The 19,931-nt window shown below is 34.5% G+C and overlaps 1 protein-coding gene across 7 annotated transcripts in view; it reads right to left on the bottom strand.

The window, feature by feature from the left end:
- The window catches only part of Nlgn1 (neuroligin 1), an 845,315-nt gene that overhangs the window by 449,911 nt on the left and 375,473 nt on the right, over positions 1-19,931 (bottom strand). For 4 of the 7 annotated variants that reach the window (XM_013016176.1, XM_013016181.1, XM_013016177.1 and 1 more), the window contains one exon: positions 5,124-5,183. The exons of the other annotated variants lie outside the window; for them this stretch is intronic. In XM_013016176.1, the coding sequence (XP_012871630.1) occupies positions 5,124-5,183 (60 nt within the window). The remainder of the gene's footprint in view (positions 1-5,123; positions 5,184-19,931) is intronic. 7 annotated transcript variants of the gene reach the window in all.

Raw genomic sequence — 19,931 nt, 5'->3', positions numbered from 1 at the left:
CTGTGAGCAGTAATGAAATCTTGATAGAACCATTCGGCTCACCTGGAAAATAATGTAGAGCCACATTGAGAAGACATGCCACATTTTATACCTAATACCAGAAAAAAGTGGACAATGTCAGAAAATCCTGGATATATGGCAAATGAAGCTAAGAATTTTTTTTTAGCAAAATCTTTTATATTTCCATTTGAAATCAGACTTGAAAGAATTGTATCTTGATGGGTTGATTCTAATTTTAAATTTGTCTTTTCCATCTTTTCAAAGGTTTCCGCCTTGTCTCAAATGAGTGCATTTAATAGTTTTTTTCGAGAAAGTTCTGTGCTAGAGAAAAAATAGTTGGCTTGAAGAGACTGAGTTTGATGCTGTATGGAGCATTAACTAAATGCTGTTAGGAGTATTAATTACTAAAATAGGTTAAATTAGTGGATATTAGTATCCTCAGCACTGCTAAGAAATATTAGGAAACTTCACAATCTTTGGAAAACTTTGAATGCAAAATAATTGGAATAAGGAAAGGACTTTATCAGACTGGTTTGTCTTAGACTCTGTGTGTGTGTGTGTGTGTGTGTGTGTGTGTGTGTGTTTGTGTGTGCGTGCACGCGTGTGTGTGCTCATACTAGGGCTTGAACTCAGGACCTGTGCTCTGTGTCTTAGATTTTATGTTTAAGGCTGGTGCTCTACCACAGGTTCACTTCCTGCTATTTTGTGGTTAATTGGAGATAAGTGTTTCATGGATTTTCCTGACCAGGTTGGCTTTGAATCATGATTTTCAGATTTCAGCCTCCTGAGTAATTAGGACTATAGGTGACAGACTGTAATCATATCACATAATAATACTGTATTACATATTATATTTAATATGAAATGCAAAATTTCATATTCTAATATTTACTTTCTTTGAAAGATTTTTATGAGTAAAATGGATACAGCAGTGAACTGGCATTGATACTATCTGCTCAGACCATAATTTTAATAATCGCATTTTAGAGGATATTTGTCTTCAGTTGAATACATTAAATGTACTTTAGTAATTTATATTGAATTTTTAAAAGTTATTTTGAAGGCAGACTCTTCTTTAACCAACTCTATATAATGTTCCAAATTATATATAAATTTAATCTAAGAATTTTCATTTTGCCCTAACAACACCTACTGACTTTACTAAAATTATCAGAAGTCTCTCAGAGACCATAAAAAACAGCTTATTTCCAGTAAAACCGAAGTAGTTCATCATGAATGGCTTGTTTTCTATTATTTCTAATGTTTCCAGCCATGGAAAACACCCATAATTCATAGTAGTGAAATGCTCAAGGGAAAAATTCTCTATTGCTGATTAGTTTTCTTGTAAATTTTCAGGAATGTATTTTAATTAAGTTTTCCTGTTAATAAAAGAACCAACTTGTTCTGAGTAGAAACCTGGATTTTAATGTCATCCTGCTAATAAACCTAAATATTATACCATCATAGCAAGAGTCAATAGGTCTAACGTACTTATTATTATTTTGTGCCTGACAAATAAGATTTGGGAGACAATTCCCTTTAATAGTCCTGGTGAATAATTATTAGTCACATAACTCCTTCAATATGTTTATGGGTTTCTTCCTTCTTAAAGACTCATAAAGTGGGTAATTGGCTATATTTTTTAGTTTTAACAGTTTTAAACTTGTGAGGCATTGCCTCAATTAAATCTTTCTCTGATTCATAAAAGAATATTTTTGTAACACCCACTCGAATTTTTAGGGCCTCAGTTATCATTCAGAACCACAAAAAATGATGTAGAATTGTTGCCTTAATTTGTGCCTGTTGAAACTGGATATAATAAAGAGGCAGGATTTTAGTTAAAAGACACAAAATCTACAGAGCATCTCTTTAGTGTTCTATGTAGAGTGTAACATTATATTTAGATAATAAAGTCTTAAAATTAGGTTATTCTTAGCAGAATAAATAATAAATTAAGTCTCCTAAAATCCCTACACTAAATTTGTAGAATCTGGAGTATTCCTTTAGCCTATTTATTTTTTATTTATTTTTGTGTGTGTGTGTGTGCTGGTCCTGGGGCCCTGAGTTCAAGCCCCAGGACCCTATATGTACTGAACTTATTTTGTTCAAGACTAGTGATCTATCACTTCAGCCATTGCTCCACTTCTAGGCATTTTGGTAGTTAACTGGAGATAAGAGTACCACATCCTTTCCTGGCTGGACTGGCTTCAAACTGCAATCCTTAGATCTCAGTCTCCTGAGTAGTTAGTATTACAGGCATGAGCCATAAACTCCCTGCTTAGAATATCTTTTTAAAACAATGGAAACAGCCTATAAGATAGACTGCTCACATACTTATTTAAAAAACCATGAGAAAAATGATACCACTGTGTTTAATCTAGAGATAGTAAAAAGATGATGGCAGAGACCCACAGAATTTGAAATGGGTAGTGGTTTCTGCTGAGAGGTGTGTTCTTTAAGGCTTAAGGAAATAACATACAGGGCTTACTGAATGTCTCAGAAACAGAGTTCTGGTAGCAGGGAAAGTGGTACACATTTCAAGAAATAAAGGAGAATTTCAGGTAACTAGTCAAATAACTTATTTCAGAGTGAAGGAACAAAAAAGAGTAATATATCAAATAATTTACAATTGGCTTTATATTCAGGGCAGGAATTCAACACCTGGAACAAATTAAGTGTGAAAAATTAATCTAGTTTTTATTCACCCCCACCTCTACAAAATGATTCTTAAAAATAATTGAGTAGAGGATATTCAGGCCTTTCTATAATTTCTTTCTCATGGGATATTTATTTGAATTCATCTTTCTTTTCTTCACAACAATTATCCAAAAAAAAAAAAAAGACAGAGCCGACTGGACTAGAAATGAATGGTTGAACATTCTACACTTTAGAGCATTAAAAAATATTTATTTGATAACTCTTGTGACTGAGTGGTTTAGTACTTAACCTGAATAGTCCCTGTCAATTTTAATAGGGGGTTAGAATATTTTTAATGGCTAATTAAAAATGTTAAATGTGCTTCAAAGCAGATCTATTTAGTAGATTCGTGTTTACAGGGCTTAACTTGTTGTGACAGCGTGGGGATATCTATTCTAAATATGTAAATACGATGTTTGTTACTTTATACCAAATGAAAAAAATGAATCATATTAAAACAGCAAGCAATATATTTTGAAAAGAGGGAGATGACATATTTCAAACTTGTGACATTAATATATTTTCGAGTTTACAAAGATACACACTGAGCTCCTTCATAATTTAATTATTATTTAGGTGAGAAATAAAGAAGAAGTAAGATTTTCAGAGGTACAACAAGTTCTAAAGCCTGAGAGAGGAAACAGGCTCTTTTAGGTCACTGGGAATTATAACTGCCCTAAGAAGTCAATCAATCTCTTTTGAATTCACAAAATGTCCAATGGTATTTAAGAAATCACAACATTCATATTGTGATTATATTTATTTTAATCTAAAAATCTTTAAAATGGTATCTCTTGGGCAGTTACAACGATTCAAATATTAGTACTTGTTTTACATTTAATCTTTAATGTACTGCCTGAGTATATGACAAATGGAAATTGTAATCAGATATAAATTTCCTTTAAAATATTAATATTAAATATAATTTTCTACTGCAGGAAGATTTACTGTATCACAATAGAAAAGTAAAATTCAAATGATGCAGATTGTTTAGGAAAGAGTCATTCACTTATAACTTATGGAGCTAGCAATTTTGTTGACCTGGTTGTAAATTATTTTATTTAAAAACCACTTTAAGACAATATTAATAGCTTTAATGTGATTTAATTTCTAGGTTTGGAGGAATCACTAGTAAATCTAGGGTAAGATTAAAATAAAGAAAAATGCTGGGTGCTGGTAGCTCATACCTGTAATCCTAACCTCTCAGGAGGCTGAGATCTGAGGAATGCAATTCAAAGATAGCTGGAGCAGAAAAGTCCATGAGACTCTTATGTCCAATAAACTACTCAGAAAAAGCCAGAGTGGCTCAGTGACTCAGGTGATAAGAGTGCTAGTCTTGCACAAAAGAAGCATATGAATAGAGCCCAGTCCCAGAGTCCAAGCCAGGACTGGCAAAAAAAAAAAAAAAACGAAAAAAAAAAAAAAAAAACGAAAGAAATTCACATTTGATATAGAACCAAAATGAGATAAAAGTATCCCTGATCTCTGCCAGATCCTTAATTAAATACTAAGTAAGAACCCAAAGGGTAAGAAATGTCACTAATCTACTGATATTGGGGTTTAGAAAATAAATCAGAACTGTATGTCATAAGAAAAAGGAAATCATTTTTATATTAATGAAGTAGGAAATATTTTGTTGCTTATGAACGACTGCATTTTGAAAATCTCAATATATTATTTTCCAATCTAGTAAATATTACCAGTTATAAACTAAAGGATTGCAATTTAATCATGTTTTCTGAGAGCATTTATAACCTTTACCTAAAATAGCTCTTTACAACTTCTAGCACTTAATTGGCTGCACAATATTTATTCCACAACCTGAGTAGGTGTTAAACATTTTGATATTTGCATAATTTCTTTTGATTTATATAACATTTAAGCAAAGAAAGAGAAAATAGTACTTTTAAATGGAAAACATATTGCTCAAGAAACACTTGGTGTCAGCTTTTAGTTTGACTTTTATTTTTATTGGGCATGGGCTTCTTTTTAAAACAAATGTTGGATGCAAAAATGAACACACTTTGATAGGGCTGAAATACTTACACAGATTAGAAAACATGCAAATGGGCACAGAGAGACTATAAGGGAAAGATTGTTAGTTCAAAGAATGTGGACGAATTTGTCAAAATGTGGGATGCAACATATCAAAAGTCAGTTCAAGAAAAGAAAAAAAATGCCCCTCTTGTTTAAAAACATTTTAATGGTTGGCATCAAAATGTAAAACTTAACATTCAATTTTTTATAAAAAAATTTAAAATGTATATTTATGTGCAACAACAAGCAAGAAGACAAAACACATCAAAAACGGGAATTTAAAACAACTCTTCAAAAAAACAAAAAAGAAGACAAGAAGAAAAAAATAGGAAGGTGTGGCAAAAGTGATTGAAGCCCTGGTCATGCAAATAGTTGGTGGAAAAAAATACCTTCATCTTCAGCACCGTCATTATCACCTAAATCATCTGTGTGTTTCTTTGTAAGGGGACCTAGGATTGAGAATGGAGAAATGGAGGGAAAAAAAAAAGACAATTCAAGAATAAACAAGACTGAGGGGGAAAAAATAATTCTAAGTACTAAAATTCTCAAGAGTATTTCCAAAAAGATTAGGGAAGTGATGACATCATAGTTGATCATTTTTTTAAGAAAAAATACACTTTTCCCCAAAATATCTCACACAATCAATTTGTGAACATATTCAGTGCAAAAAAATACATTAGGGTTTGAAGTTTTAGTCAGTCATAAGGGAAAGAAATTACTTTTTAAAAGAACACCCACTTTATACAAAAAGCAAACAGTTTTAATAGCTGAAAGAAATTAATTTATTCAGTGTCTTCTCTAATTTTAATTGGCAATAACAATAAAGAAAGTAGGTCATATTCACTCTTCAAACTCGGGACAAGATAATAACATTAGGGAAAATAGAGATATGAACATTTTGAGATTATTCCTATTTCTGTTTTTCTTCTTCTGTTTTTGTAAGAGCATTAACACTTGGATTTTACACATTTTTAATTCATATATTTAAAAAAACTGTGACTTTTTAAAATTACTTGTCATTACACAAATATTCCCCCATGTGTTCTCATTTAAATATTATCAGTGGATTTAAGACAGTTGCCACCTGCACAAATGCTTCAACAGATAATCGCATCACTTGGCAGGGAAAAGGTACCATCACTAGAAATCAGTGTTTAGTTATTAATGTAGTTACAGAGTCAGGGCTTATATTTTATAGTTCTTTTTTGAAATATAATGGAAATAAGCCCTCTTGTAATTTCATGCCCAGTTTAGTTATTTATAATAGGATCATGTTTTAGATGAATAATTGTATTAAACTACTGTGAATGTTTAATAAATGTTATATTATTCTTAACAATATTAATTTGCTAAGATAAAGGAGAAAACCAAAGGGGAAGTCAAAGGGTATATGAAAGTAATTTTAAGTGTCACATAATAGACATACTCAACACATACAAAAAAGCAAGTAAAGCCCCCACATTCTCTTTTCATTTTCACAACCATTTAATTTTTATGACATTTCATAATTCTCATGCAAAAAGCAATCACAAACACAGGACACTCAAGTTAAAAGACAGCCAATGACAGAGCAGTAAGCAAGAAGATTTTGTCATGCATTAAAACAAGAGTCAGAGAAAAAAGGAGGAAAGTCATGTGTTGATTTCAGTAATCTAAAATAAAGAAGCAAGTATTAACTCTTAACATACTTGGTAGGAAAGGATGTTAGACATTTTGAGAAAGACTACTATGTCTTTTCAGTGATTACTCTACTTTATGTTTGTAATTCAAAACTAAACCTATGATTATAACAACCATCAAAGAATGAAAACACTATCCCAGAAACAGAAGGAAAATAAAAAGAGATAAAACACAGTTCTAGTTCATCAACTCAGAGATATAGCTTTGAAAAACATCAATAACTGGCAGAGATTAAAGGACTGGAAAAGGGAAATTTTATCATTGTAATTGAAGTGACCAATGGAGTACTTCAACTATAAAGTCATGGTTTCAAGGTCACTTATAATAAACACAGGAGAATTATACACAACTAATTAAATGATAAGGTTTAAAATCACACTGGTATGTAATCATTGAGAAAACCTCGATAACTGTTTTTCTTAATTACTACCCAGTTGCTAGTTCACAGATACCTACTTCTTTTCCCTATGATTGTGTTTTAGCACAAAAAACCCATTCAATTTCACCTGATGTTCATTCAACTAGGCTCATTCAATGTGGCCACATTGCCAAATAACTGTAAATATTTCCAACTGAAGAGTTAAAAACAGATATGAATATTAATTTAGCAATTTAGGTTGCAACTATTGGACTTATAGGGGGAATACAAACTAGAAGGTGGGGGAAGATGAAAGTAATGCAGTTATATAGACCTATGAAAACAGTAGCGTGATACCTACTAAAAAGTAACTGGGGACAAGGATAAGAAGGAATGAAGTTCATCATAATACATTCTATGCACATATGGAAAGATCACAATGAAGCCTTTGTAAAATCAGTATAGACTGATTTTTAAAGAGGAAGGCTTTTCTCCAGAGTCCCCAATAAAAGTTATGTAAATTGAGATAGAAGTGCACACACATAGACACCTATACTATTAAGTAAGTAAGTGCATACATACATACATAGTTACATACATAGATACATAACTTGGGCATCATTAGCAAGAAGCTTGAATTACCACAACTAAAAAATTGATGGTGTTGGGAAAAAGAGAATGATGAACAAGGTGACTTTGATTAAGCTGCATTGTACTCACAAACTGGCATGTTGAATTTTAACCACTTTGTTCAACTACTTAAGGATAATAATAATAATAAAAAGAAAGTAAAGAATTTCTATTAGTGGTACTATGAGAAAATTTTCATTTAAATAGTCACATTGTATAGATTCCAGCCATAGTTGATCAATTTCAGCCTATTTGGTTTTGTTGTTGTTGTTGTTTTTATTTTTGTTGTTTTGTTGGTCATGGGGCTTAAACCCTGGGCCTGAACCCTGTCCCTCAGCTCTTCAGCACAAGGAGAGCACGCTACCACTTGAGCCACAGCATCACTTCTGGTTTTCTGGTGGTTGATTGGACATAAGAGCCTCATGGACTTTTCCTGTCTGGGTTAGCTTTGAACCACGATCCTCAGATCTCAGCTTCCTGAGTAGCTAGGATTACTGGCTTGAGATACCAGTGCCCGTCTTAGGGTTTGATTAATCTCAGGAATTATCTATACTTATGATTATTGAAGAGGGAGAAGAGGTTTGGTGAGAGATTTTGGTGAAAGTGCCTACATGAAGCAAGAAAATAGATTTCCTTTATCTCTATGCCTAAGACCCTGAGGGTAAATCACAGTGAGGAAGCAGGTTCCAACTTGAGAAATTCAATGTGGATTTCTTTGAAGAAGGGCCCCTGGAATGACTTGACTTTTGTGGATGATATCAGCTAATCCCTGTACAATTTTAAGATGTTTTATTTCCTAGCTGGAAATAAACCAGTGCTTTGGGCTCTCTTCTCTCTTAACCAAGCAACTCTGGTTTATTTTCTCTGTAATCTTAATAAAACCTTGTTGGCGCTGTTGTTGTTCTGGCATGTAATTAAGGATGCAAAAACACTTTCAATACAAAGCAAATACTGTGGGAGGAAATAAAAAAAGGAAGTAGACATTAAATTTCTTCTGAAAAGTAGACCATTGCTTTTTAGATACCCATGGAGTCCTCTGAGCTGAGCCTCGGGGTTTCCCAGGGTAAAATAGTTGTCCTTTGAGCAGGAATAATATTCACTAGCAACTTTCCAAGCACAACTGAAGCTTCTTTTAAACATCAACTATTGCATTTCCAGTACCAGCAGTTTAAAGTGGGTATCTTCAAGTGTTACAATCTAAAGCAAATGAAACTACTAAAACCCAAATATAGAAGTGATTTATTCTACCTTGAAACCTGATTTGGTCTCTCCTCCCTGAGGAACACACACATAACTCTCATTAGAGTTAATAGAAAAGTAGACCTCATGTCATTCTGAAAGGGAGTGAGAGTAATTACTATATTTTATATCTCCTATAGGCCATAAATAGATTCAGTGGTGAAACAACAAGACTAAGGAAGATAAAGGGAATTCCTGACCATGAACTTCGAACTCATTTAATTCCAATGCAATTCCTTTGTGATTAACACAAGCATAACTCAGAAAGTCCTTTACAAAGGATGTGTGAAGAGGCATGCTTACGGTTTTGGATCTGACCATGGTTCTTCTTATTTATATAATGAGAAATTAAAAATGTATCTGTATTTCTCTATAGTTAACTGGAGGATAATTATGAGCTCTGAAATAATTACCATCCACCCAAATTAATACTACTTTTTATCATTCCCTTTGATGAAAGGCTAATATACTTTAGGCCTCAAATATATTAGAACTGGTTATAAATTCCTTCCTTACAAGTTCAATTCAGCAGAAATTATCCAGACTTTGTGAAAAAGCTAGTAGGTTGAGAGTTTCATTAGCTCTTAGAAAACTGTTCCTGTCATGGGAACAAACCTCTGAAATTCGTAGAGCTACATTGAACTCTCAGGTTCAATCGTGACAGATAGAAAGCCTGAGCCAATGACCATAGCTCCTCTAATATCATCCTTTTGACCAAGTAACCCTGTGTTAAGCTGATGTATGAACAATACTTAAGGCTATGTCCACTGGAAACAAAAGAATTTAAAGATACTGTCATTGTCCTACAGCAATTTGTAGCAGGCTTAATGTTTCAGGGTTGTGTTCCCTTGAGACCAAACTCAGGCAGCAAAATGTGGAGAGAGGATGTACAATATCTATGTGTGTTCCATAGGAAGAACTATGCCAAAATTCAATGCACTTTAAATAACAAGAGGATGCTATTTGATTATTTACCAAATATACAAACATTAAAATACTGTGACTTTTAGAAATTAGATATCAACTGTGTTTATTGTTATTGCTAGTACATTGAATATTACTCAGTGAAATGTATTTGTTTTTAACTAGAATTACTCTCTCTTTCTCTCTCTCTCACTAGGGATTGAATCTGGGACTAAATAAGCATTAAGCATTGTACCACTTGAACTATGCCTCCGACTATTCTTTTATTTATTTATGCTTTACTTTTGGATAGGGTCTTGTTAACATTGTATGTCCTTGAACTTACAATTCTCTTGCCTCTCCCTGGCAAGTAGCCAATGAAACAAAAATAAGTGACAGTGACTCATTTGAGATAATACTTACTGATATTTCTACATTTATTTTTAAAAATTCTTTCTTTTTTTTTGCCATGCTGAAAGGATGGAACTCAGTGTCCTGTGCTTACTAAACTGACAAAGCAAGTACTCTGCCATTTTAAGCACACTTCAGTCCACTTGCTCTTAGTTTGTTTTCAGATAGAATCTAGTACTTTTGCCTAGGTTAGCCTTAGTTTTTGTTATAATAATTGTATACCTCCTCCCAAGAAGCTGAGGTTATAGATATGTACCACCATGCCCATGCAAACTATTAGTTTCTTAAGCAATGCCTATAGACTAGAAATAAAAATGATAGTTGAAAGTGTGCAAGACCCCACAGGTGGACTCATTGCAACAATGAAATGTACAAGTTGTTATGTTGAAAATTAACTTTCAACTTTGGTGCGGGGGGTGGGGGGGAGCGGGGAGGAATGGGTGGGGAGGCGGGGAAGGGATGAGAAGGAAAAAATAAAAAAAAGAAAACAAAAGGCAATTTATTCCAGTTCAAAAGACAATATCACAACTTCTTACTGCAATACAATGACATAAAAATTATTTCATTGTATTAGCCAAATTATTCCATGATTTCCTATAACTCTTTATAATGCTATTTTTCATTTTAACTGATTTATTGAAGTGTGATCCAGTTTCCACATTAAAAAATAAAAATAAATAAATAAAGACCCTCAGTTCAAGGCTTTGTACTTCCAAATAAACTCATAATTGAAAAATTATTCCTTTTCTGGAAAAAATTTCACAAACAAGTTAAAATTTTTGAGCAATGTTATAATAGTTTCCATTTTAGTAAAATAAAAATACCGTGTAAACCATTGTAATGAGATCTCAGAGATGAACATTGGCATAATTGATGGGTTTCAGGAGAATTCACGTGTGGCGATTTTGGTGAGGCTCTTCTGTGATGATGGTGGTTTGGAGGTAAGGCTTGGGTGAGTGGCATGTTCTGTGGAAGGGACAAGCTTCCCAGAGCCTGTAAGTAGCAGACCTGTCTATATTTATCTTGGTGCTGGAAGAAAACACCTACATGGACACAGAATATATTCCCTCGGAGACATTTTAAGAGGCAGAGTACAGCCTCTGGCATGATTTGGGGGAAGAGAATCTGTTGTTCAAAGTCAAAAAAAGGAGCAAGAGAACTTTCCTTCAGTAGATAGTAAGAAGAGTATTTAGATGACAAACATGCTCTTTTTGAAATAAAATTACTTTGATTCTAGTTCTTTGAAGTCAAAAGCCATCCTACAGAGAAGAAGTGATAGTATCTGAGAAAGAGACTAACTAGATAAAAAGAAAATGGATTAACCTCTTATAGGGGAATAACCAATTTGCATAAGCTTATGATTTTAACACAGTATGGGTTTGGTATTTTTAAATGAAAATGTAGTATTTCTGCTGCACAAATAGCACCAGAATAGCAGCCCTTTCTCATCTGGAAGAGTGTTATGTATATATATGCTGTTTAGACCCCTCAGTACTTAGACATACTTGAGATTGTTTGGCTTTTCATACGTCACCCAGAGATGCAGCCAGAATAGCCCTACAATGAGGACACAGGGCTAATCAGGTGTCTAGAGCTAGCTCATTGAGGATGGGATTGGAAGACCAGCATTCCTCCAGCCTCCCTCGCATGGCGCCAGTGTCCAGTCCTCATCTGTTTCACAAACTCGTCATGCTAGGTGCTCAGGGTACAAGATGAACAAGAAGAGCCAGAGCAGCTGCCCTCTTGAGCAGTGAGCACTGTTTCAGGAAGAACCATGATGAGTAGTCACACTTATAAACATATCCTGTGACAAGTAACATTGTGACAAGTATCAAGAAGAAAATCTTGGTGCAATGAGATGCCAGGCACGATGATCTGTCTATGCTGGGAAAGTCGGCAGTGAATGAGTGCAATGTGGCTTGAAGGCTGAAAACATAATAACACTAAGTAAGCCAAAAGGCCGAGGATGGTTTCAGCCAGAAAAAAAGAAATAGCTGTAGAAATGCCCGATGATGACAAGGCCTGGAGATCATTGCTACTGGCAGAGTATCAAGAGATGAACAGAGAACTGGGTAGACAGGAACGAAGCAGAGAGGAATTTTTGTCTTAATCCCACACACCATGGAAAGCCATTGACGTATCTCTGACGTATCAGAGATATCAGAAAGAAACAAAGTCATTCTATAAAAAAAATCTGTCATGGAATAGTTTATACAGAGTCCTGCATTGTGAACTCATCAGAGAAGAATAACGTTGGTAGGATGACAGAAAAGGAACCACAATGTTTTTACTCCATTCCTATTTGAAAGTAGAGTAAATACCATGGAGTAGTAAACTCAAGACTCCAGGATGCCTGGAAAATGACAAATACTTTAAAAGTTTCCATTAAACAGGCATTTATAGTCATATTCATTTTACCTGAGAATTACCACATCAAGAAGGACATATCCTATTTGCACATTCATACAAAAATAGACTATTCCAAGACCTACTGTGCCTTAGATAGAGAAGTCAATTCCCTTCCCTCCTCTTCGATCCCCTCCCCTCTCCTTTCGTCCTCTTTTCTTCCCTCCCTTTTCCTTCCTCCTCTTTCATCCCCTTCTCTCCCCTCCCCTTTCTTCACTTCCTTTCCATTCCTCTCCTTTCCCTTTTTTCCTTTTCTTTTTTTCCTTTCCTCATTCCTCATTCTTCTCCTTCTTTTCTTTTATATAGTACTGGGTTTTGACTTCCAGTCCTCATCCTTTCTAGGCAGGTACCCTTGCTGCTGAGCCATTCCACCAGCTCTGAGTTTTGCTTACGATTTTTGGGCTAGTGTCTTACTCCCTTCCCTAACTTATATGATCCACCTATATGTTAGGGTTCCCTGTGTGTAGGATAACAAGCACAGAACAATACCTCCAGTTCTAGAAGTTAGTTGTTAATCCTTCCTTCCGGTCTCAGCCAAATTGTAGCAAATTTCCAAGAGAAGTCCAAAGTCTTTCGATTCCCCCAGCTTCTCTGATGGCCTTCTCGGTGACTGTCATGACCACCTGCTAGACTGACTACAGCACCCTCCTAATTGTTCACATCATGATTCAGACTCTAGATTGTCACCCAATGCCAATCTGAATACCTATGTCTTTGGAAGTTTACAAATATACTAACAGTGACAAACTCTGAAAGTAAAATGTTTGATCATCAGGCAACAGCATCACCTGAAATGGATACAAATTCACATCCTACCAAGACTAAAATGGCAGGATCTTCAAAACCATAGTCCTTCTTAGACATGTTGAATCTAGTGGGTTTTAAAATAACTGTATCAAGACAGATGAGTACTAAATATGGTTTAGCACTAGTTTTGATGTTTTAGAAATTCATGAGCAAAAATAAGATAGTTTGTATCTCAAAGGAAACAAATCATTTAAAATATTTTTGAAATGCAGTGCAGATGAATGTCCCTTACCCATGACTTTTCATTGTTTCACTCCTGGTTAAAGATTTTCATCTTCATTTCATATATTTTGACATAGAATAAATCCTTGTGCTCTAGAATAAATGTGCCATACTGATCAAAGGACTGTCCCTCATATTTCCAGATTTTTCTCTCTGATTCATTGTTTTCCAAAATATATCTTATCTTCTATTTTGTGTACTCACTGTTTACTCACACAGTGAGGTTTTTTTTGTTTGTTAGTTTCTTTTTGGTCAGTCATGGGGCTTGAACTCTGGGCCTTAGCGCTGTCCCTCAGCTCTTCAGCTTAAGGCCAGAGATCTACCACTTGAGCCACAGCATCACTTCCAGTTTTCCAGTGGTTTATTGGAGATTAGAGTCTCTCGGACTTTGCTACCCAGGCTGGCTTTGAACCATAATCCTCAGATCTCAGCCTCCTGAGTAGCTACATGGCGTGAGCCAATGGCGCCCAGTTTACACTGTGGTTCTTATTTCATGTAGCTGATGACTTGATGATCTGTCATCATCAATTCACTTCAGAGAGAAGAAATGTGTCTGTGTGGAAAGTCAGGAGACCTTTGAAGGGCATAATATTTCTTTATACTGAAAATAAAGGTGCATGTATGTCTTTGGCCCAAAATGCTGTTCTAGATGTAAATGAGAAAAGTAGATGTATCATGTTCAATAAAACATGACTATAAGAACAGTTCTTCTAACATTATTATTTACCTTTTGTTCACCTTTGCTGTAAAAGTACTGCACAGAAGGGTTACAGTTACATGAGCATGGTAATGAGTACATTTCCTATTGCACATTGTTGCCTCCTTCTTTGTTTATTCAGTGTAAGTCCTGGGTCTGGACACTATCCCTGAGTAGTTTTACTCAAGACTAGTGCTCTATCACTTGAACCACAGCTCTACTCCTGCCTTTTTGTGGTTAATTAGAGGAAAAAGTCTCATGGGCTTTCCTACTCAGGCTGACTTCTAACTGTGATCCTCAGATCTCAGCCTCCTGAGTAGCTAGGATTGCAGCACGAACCACTATCACCCAGCTATCATTAGTAAATTTTCCACTATCACCTAGCTATCATTAGTAAATTTTATCTCCCAAAAGGAGATAAGAAACTAGAAATTATCAAGAGCCTGTATTCTGAAATAAACAGAACGGACAAACTCTTGATGCTAAGATCTCCTGGAGACTGGATATAAGAAGAGAGAGTTTTCCTCTGTAATGACTTTCTGGGAGTTTTCCCTGAGGTGATTCGCCTAAGATTTTCTCACTAAACACCTTTGGTCTGGCAGAAGCAGATATCCTGTCTTTCTGTTTTATTGTCTTTTGTTGGACCCACAGTTCTGAACACTGTTTCCCCTTCTTTTGCCTTGTCTGATACAAGAAATGTTAAGCACACACGATAGAACCCCTTCGGATGCAGTGACTATATGTGGAATATATATAGCATCTGTGAGATGCTATAACTCACAGGGCCTCTACTGAGTCTATCACTGAATCCCTCATTGCACAGGTCAGGAAGGAAAAGGACTGCTTAGTTGATTTTGTCTCGTATGTACAGGTGGTTAAAAGTAGATATTTGACACTTTCACCTACTGGTTGTATAAACTTGGACATGATCTAAATACATAGGGTTTCCAGGAGAGATAATGCTGACCCTCCAAAAATATTGCTATAACAATCAAAATTGCCTACTAGTAGGATTTTCATTGAGAAGCTCAGCCAAACTTTTGTTTACTTTTTGTCTGTCTCTGAATACACACACACAATCACATTCACTCTTCTAGCTAATCTGTGTGTGTGTGTCTGCACATGTGTGCATGTATGTGTTTGTTTATATATATATACATATTATATATATGCTAAAGAAAGAATGCTTTAGAATGGCATTGTCCCCAGTTATATTCTAGCTGGGTGGCATTGGAGGATTTTTTTTAACACTCTGCATCACAAGTTTTGAAATATGTTAAAATGTGCTCAAAACATTTTATATAATTGTTACAATGAAATTCCTTTGGACAACAATGCTTGATAAGAAATGTACTCGTTATCTTGCCCATGTAATTGTAACTCCTTTATATGGTATTCTCACAATAAAAAAAGAAAAAAAAAGAAATTTGTTTAGAGTTGTTTTTAGTGGTACCAAGTTTTGAACTTACGGCATCACTTAGCTGACTATTGTACCATTTGAGCCACCCCTATGACCAAAACACTCCCAGCCCAGCTCTTTTCTAATTTTTCATTGTTTGGAGCCAGAGTTCACAATTCAAACCACAATCCCTGAGCTCTCAACTGCGTCAGCAGCCAGGATTACTGGAATAAACTTAGACCTTCCTTGTACTCTTACTTTGTGCTAAAATAATAAAACTGCATCATACAGTTGGCCAATAACCATAAACAAACTATGGTAAAGATTCAAAATCCTGAATATAAACCACCTAGTATGGAATCCTATTTATAAAGAGAAAAAAATGGTATAATTATCATTGACTTGCAAATTCCTTAATACATACTGCTATTTGTTACATTGTGTAAGTACAACTCACACTTGATTCAGTTTCTAATTATTTATGCTCAAAATTGTTTAACTATATCCTTGCATTACAATTCTATGCAAATGATATAAATACATCAGCCAAAAGGTAATAATGGAATTTCACATATACCTGGACAGGTATTGACATGAATTTACCTTGCACAAAGTCTCCTATGGGAGGATTAAATATGCAAACTTCACAAATTCTACTGAGGATCAAGCACCCTAGAAGACATGTCCTAGTTAACTTAAACTCATCAGTGCACTCTAGTTATGAGTTGCAGAGTAATGAGACAAGAAATTTGTTTAAAAAAATAATGTTCTGCTGACTACTGAGCATGAATTCTCTAAGTGATTTTTCATCACTGTTATAAATTTCAAGATAATTATTTCCAATGAGAAGACATGGGGATTAAATATAGGGTTAGAAAGATGACACTGTTGTTCAGTATCTTCTATTTTAAGAAATGTAAAAAACAGAATATACACCCAGTTTCTACAGTCTTCTGGGAATACATACACACACACACACACACACACACACGTGTGTAATTGTGTTTAGATTGAGAATAAATTTCTACCATTTTAATAGCATTTCATATAGGTTTAAAGGCTTTATGGAGCTTTTAGAACAGAACCTGCTATATAGTAGGAACACATATTATCAATCACTATGATAACTTGGCAAATGAAAACTAAAATATATTGGTTGACATTGCAATTGTAGGAAGAAAATAATTAAATATTTACGGTATATTTAAATATTAAAGTTTCCAAGTGTGTTTAATGAAACTCTTCTTGGTCACTGTGCTATTTAATACTTATTAATTACAAATTTAATATTGACTGCTAGAAACTGAAGATAAAAAGTATTTTTTTTTGCAAAAACTGAGATCCTGGTGTTACACTGAAGTAAGAAAATCTAAAGGCAAAATTTCAAAGTAATACTTTATTTCCATTCTAATAACACTTATTAGGGAGAGAGTTGACAGGTTTGGGACATGATAGCATTTATAATGGTTTACTCAATTCAAAAGCAAAAATAAGTAGAGAAAGCTAAGAATGATAAAATCTTATTTTCAAATTACTTAAATATTTTTTTAAAAAATTGCCAATTCTTTTCTTTAATAAATTGTATGTCTTAGCTCTAGTGGGCTTTTTTGCTTCCTTTTTTTTTGTTTGGTTGTTTTAACTTTTGCTTTGATTTGTTTTCCTTGTTATGTCAGTACTAGAAATGGAATCAAGGCCTCAGACTTGAAGGAAAATGCCCTACCATAGAGTTTAGGCTTATTTAGTTTGTATTTATGTTTTGCTGGTCCTGGGGCTTGAATTCTGGGCATGGTCACTGTACCTGAGCTCTTGTGCTCAAGGCTAGCAATCTACCACTTGAGCCACAGCTGTGGCTGTGGTTCATTAGAGATAAGAGGCTCATAGACTTTCCTTTCTGCCTGGCTTTGAACCGCAACCCTCAGAGCTCCAGGCATGAGCCACAGAGGCCTTGTTTATTTTTGCTTTATATCCACATTGATCTGGGCTGTTATCCTCTAGCTTGGACTCCCCTCTGTTGCTGGGGTAACAGCTGTGAATCACTGTGCCCAACCATGTGCTTACTTTAAAGATGGGATAAACCATGCCCTGCCATAGGTTGAGATGGTGTCTTGAGAATTTGTTTTTCCTCCAGCCACAATCCTCTGATCTCTATTTCCCAAGTAGTTAAGATTTTGTGTGTTAGCCACTTGCCTGGCAATCTAGCTCTACTTTTACAATGGGAGACAGTGTTTTAAAGGTACTTAGGTTCAGTGGCACTGCAAGGAGCTATTGCTTGAGGATGATCCCACTCACAATGCACTTGGGGTTTGCTAAGCTTAGAAACCCTCACAATAGGAAACATACCACTGAAAGCTTACCTTCTATCGTGCCGACAAATTGTGTTTGGGAAACCCATGAGCAAAATTAAAGTATTTGATCTTAAAAATATAAACATGCCATCTTAAAAGAGGCTTATCTTTCAAGTATTTAATGGTTGCTGGATTACACGAATCAATATGGGATAAGAGCCCCATGCTTTATTGATTTCTCCTTCCTTACATTTTCATTCTTCCCTTTAAGCTATTGAAATGCTTCAAATCAAGCTACTTTTTGTAAAGAAAGTCCAGAATAATAATATTTATCAAAGATAGCATAGTTAATACTAATATTTAGGATACCTTTGAAGAAAAGTATCTTTACTAATAGAAATGTTTTTCACTTAGAGTACTACATTTCTACAACAAAGGCACACTTTTTTATACTTTTAAAAGTATATGAAAATCACCTTTGATTTTTCTTAAACATTACATATTTGGGTTAACCTCTATGTGTTGAATATCAAAGAATTTTTTGTTTTAAAAGAGAAAGCTAGAAATAGCTGTATTAAAATTTAGAGCAGTAACCATATACAATAGAATGTAGGCAAAAGACATTTCTTCAATTTACACATGAAGTCCATGTTTGTTCCTTTTAAATATACTAAGAGCATCAAGAATGTTGGTGAACTATTGTTTAAATAAATCCCTCTTATAAGGGAGCAATTATTCTTGTATCATTTCCCCATTCTCCCTCCCTATGTATTTTCTTTTGAATACGTACATATCTGTATTTGTCACTAGTGAAACTCATTTTTCTGTTGTGTATTTAAAAAAAAACAGGTATTGTTGAATTGTCTATCACTAGATTAGAGTTTACTCACATTGGGGCAGTATTTGATTTGTAAATATGACTATCATGTATGTATGCTTGCCTATGTATGGTATGTGTGCATAAAAATGATACATGTGTTCACTTCTTCATGATTTACTTAAAGATAATGTTTCACCAAGAATAACTGTTTTTCTATAATATCTTTTAATTAAATAGTAGGAATTTATTTCTTTAGACTGAAGAGTTATTCTGAACATCCTTTGACAGGACAAAGGACCCAGAGTAAAACTCAGAAGAGAATCACAGAAATATAGAATTGTTTCATCATAAAAGAATATGAAGGTATCTTTCAGATTAATCTCCGTATAAAAATCAATAGAATTCAATTGTCTAGGCATAACTTTAAGAGTGCACAAGTGTGCATAAGAAACAATTGGGGAATTTATTAAAAATTGCAATTTTTGACTTCCTGAGATAGGTCAGAAGAGAATTAAACAAAATAGTGATCAATGAAATCTGTGGATGAGACTTAGAGGAAAACAGGGGGTTCAGATGCTTTTCTTGTAAGGATCTTAACCAGTTGTTTTTGTAGCTTTCACTAGAGAGGAAAATGAAAGGCTGGATATGAAATTTTGAAATTGATCACATTGGAGACATAGGTATGACATAAGTATGACCCACATCTCCTAGAATGTGTTTGTAGCTGGAAATAACACTGAAGTAGGAGCTTCACTTTGAAAAGTCAATGCCTAAAAGAAAACATGTGATCTCTTCCCAAACAAAGCATAATATCAAAAAATTGATATATATATACGCATATATGTATATGTATATGTCTATATATATATATATATACATGTAGCACCACACAGATTCATCATATATGCCAAACCCTATATATGTGTACAGACAAATATGTGATATGAAAAGTAGAATAGAACTATTATGTTTAAAAAACAAGTCAGGGCTGGGAAGTTGGCTCAGTGGTAGAGTGCTTGCCTCTCATGCATGAAGTCCTGGGTTCAATTCCTCAGCACCACATAGGCAAAAAACAAAAAACAAAAACAAAAACGAAATAAAAAACAAGTCAATCTGTAGTTAGATTTATCTAGCCAGGAAATAACTTCTACCTCCAAATATTCCAGTAAGTGATACTGTGGCTCAAGTGGTAGAGCACTAGCCTTGAGCTAAGAGCCTTGAGGGACAGTACCCAGGCCCAGACTTCAAGCCCCACGATTGACAATAAGAAAGAAAAAGAGAGAGAGGGAGAGGGAGAGAGAAAGCAAGCAAAAAGAAAGAAAGAAAGAAAGAAAGAAAGG

The sequence above is a fragment of the Dipodomys ordii genome, unplaced genomic scaffold (genome assembly GCF_000151885.1).
Source record: "Dipodomys ordii isolate 6190 unplaced genomic scaffold, Dord_2.0 Scaffold30, whole genome shotgun sequence".
NCBI lineage: Eukaryota > Metazoa > Chordata > Mammalia > Rodentia > Heteromyidae > Dipodomys > Dipodomys ordii.
Note: the sequence above shows the minus strand (reverse complement) of the source record. Positions and strands in the feature narration are given on the sequence as shown.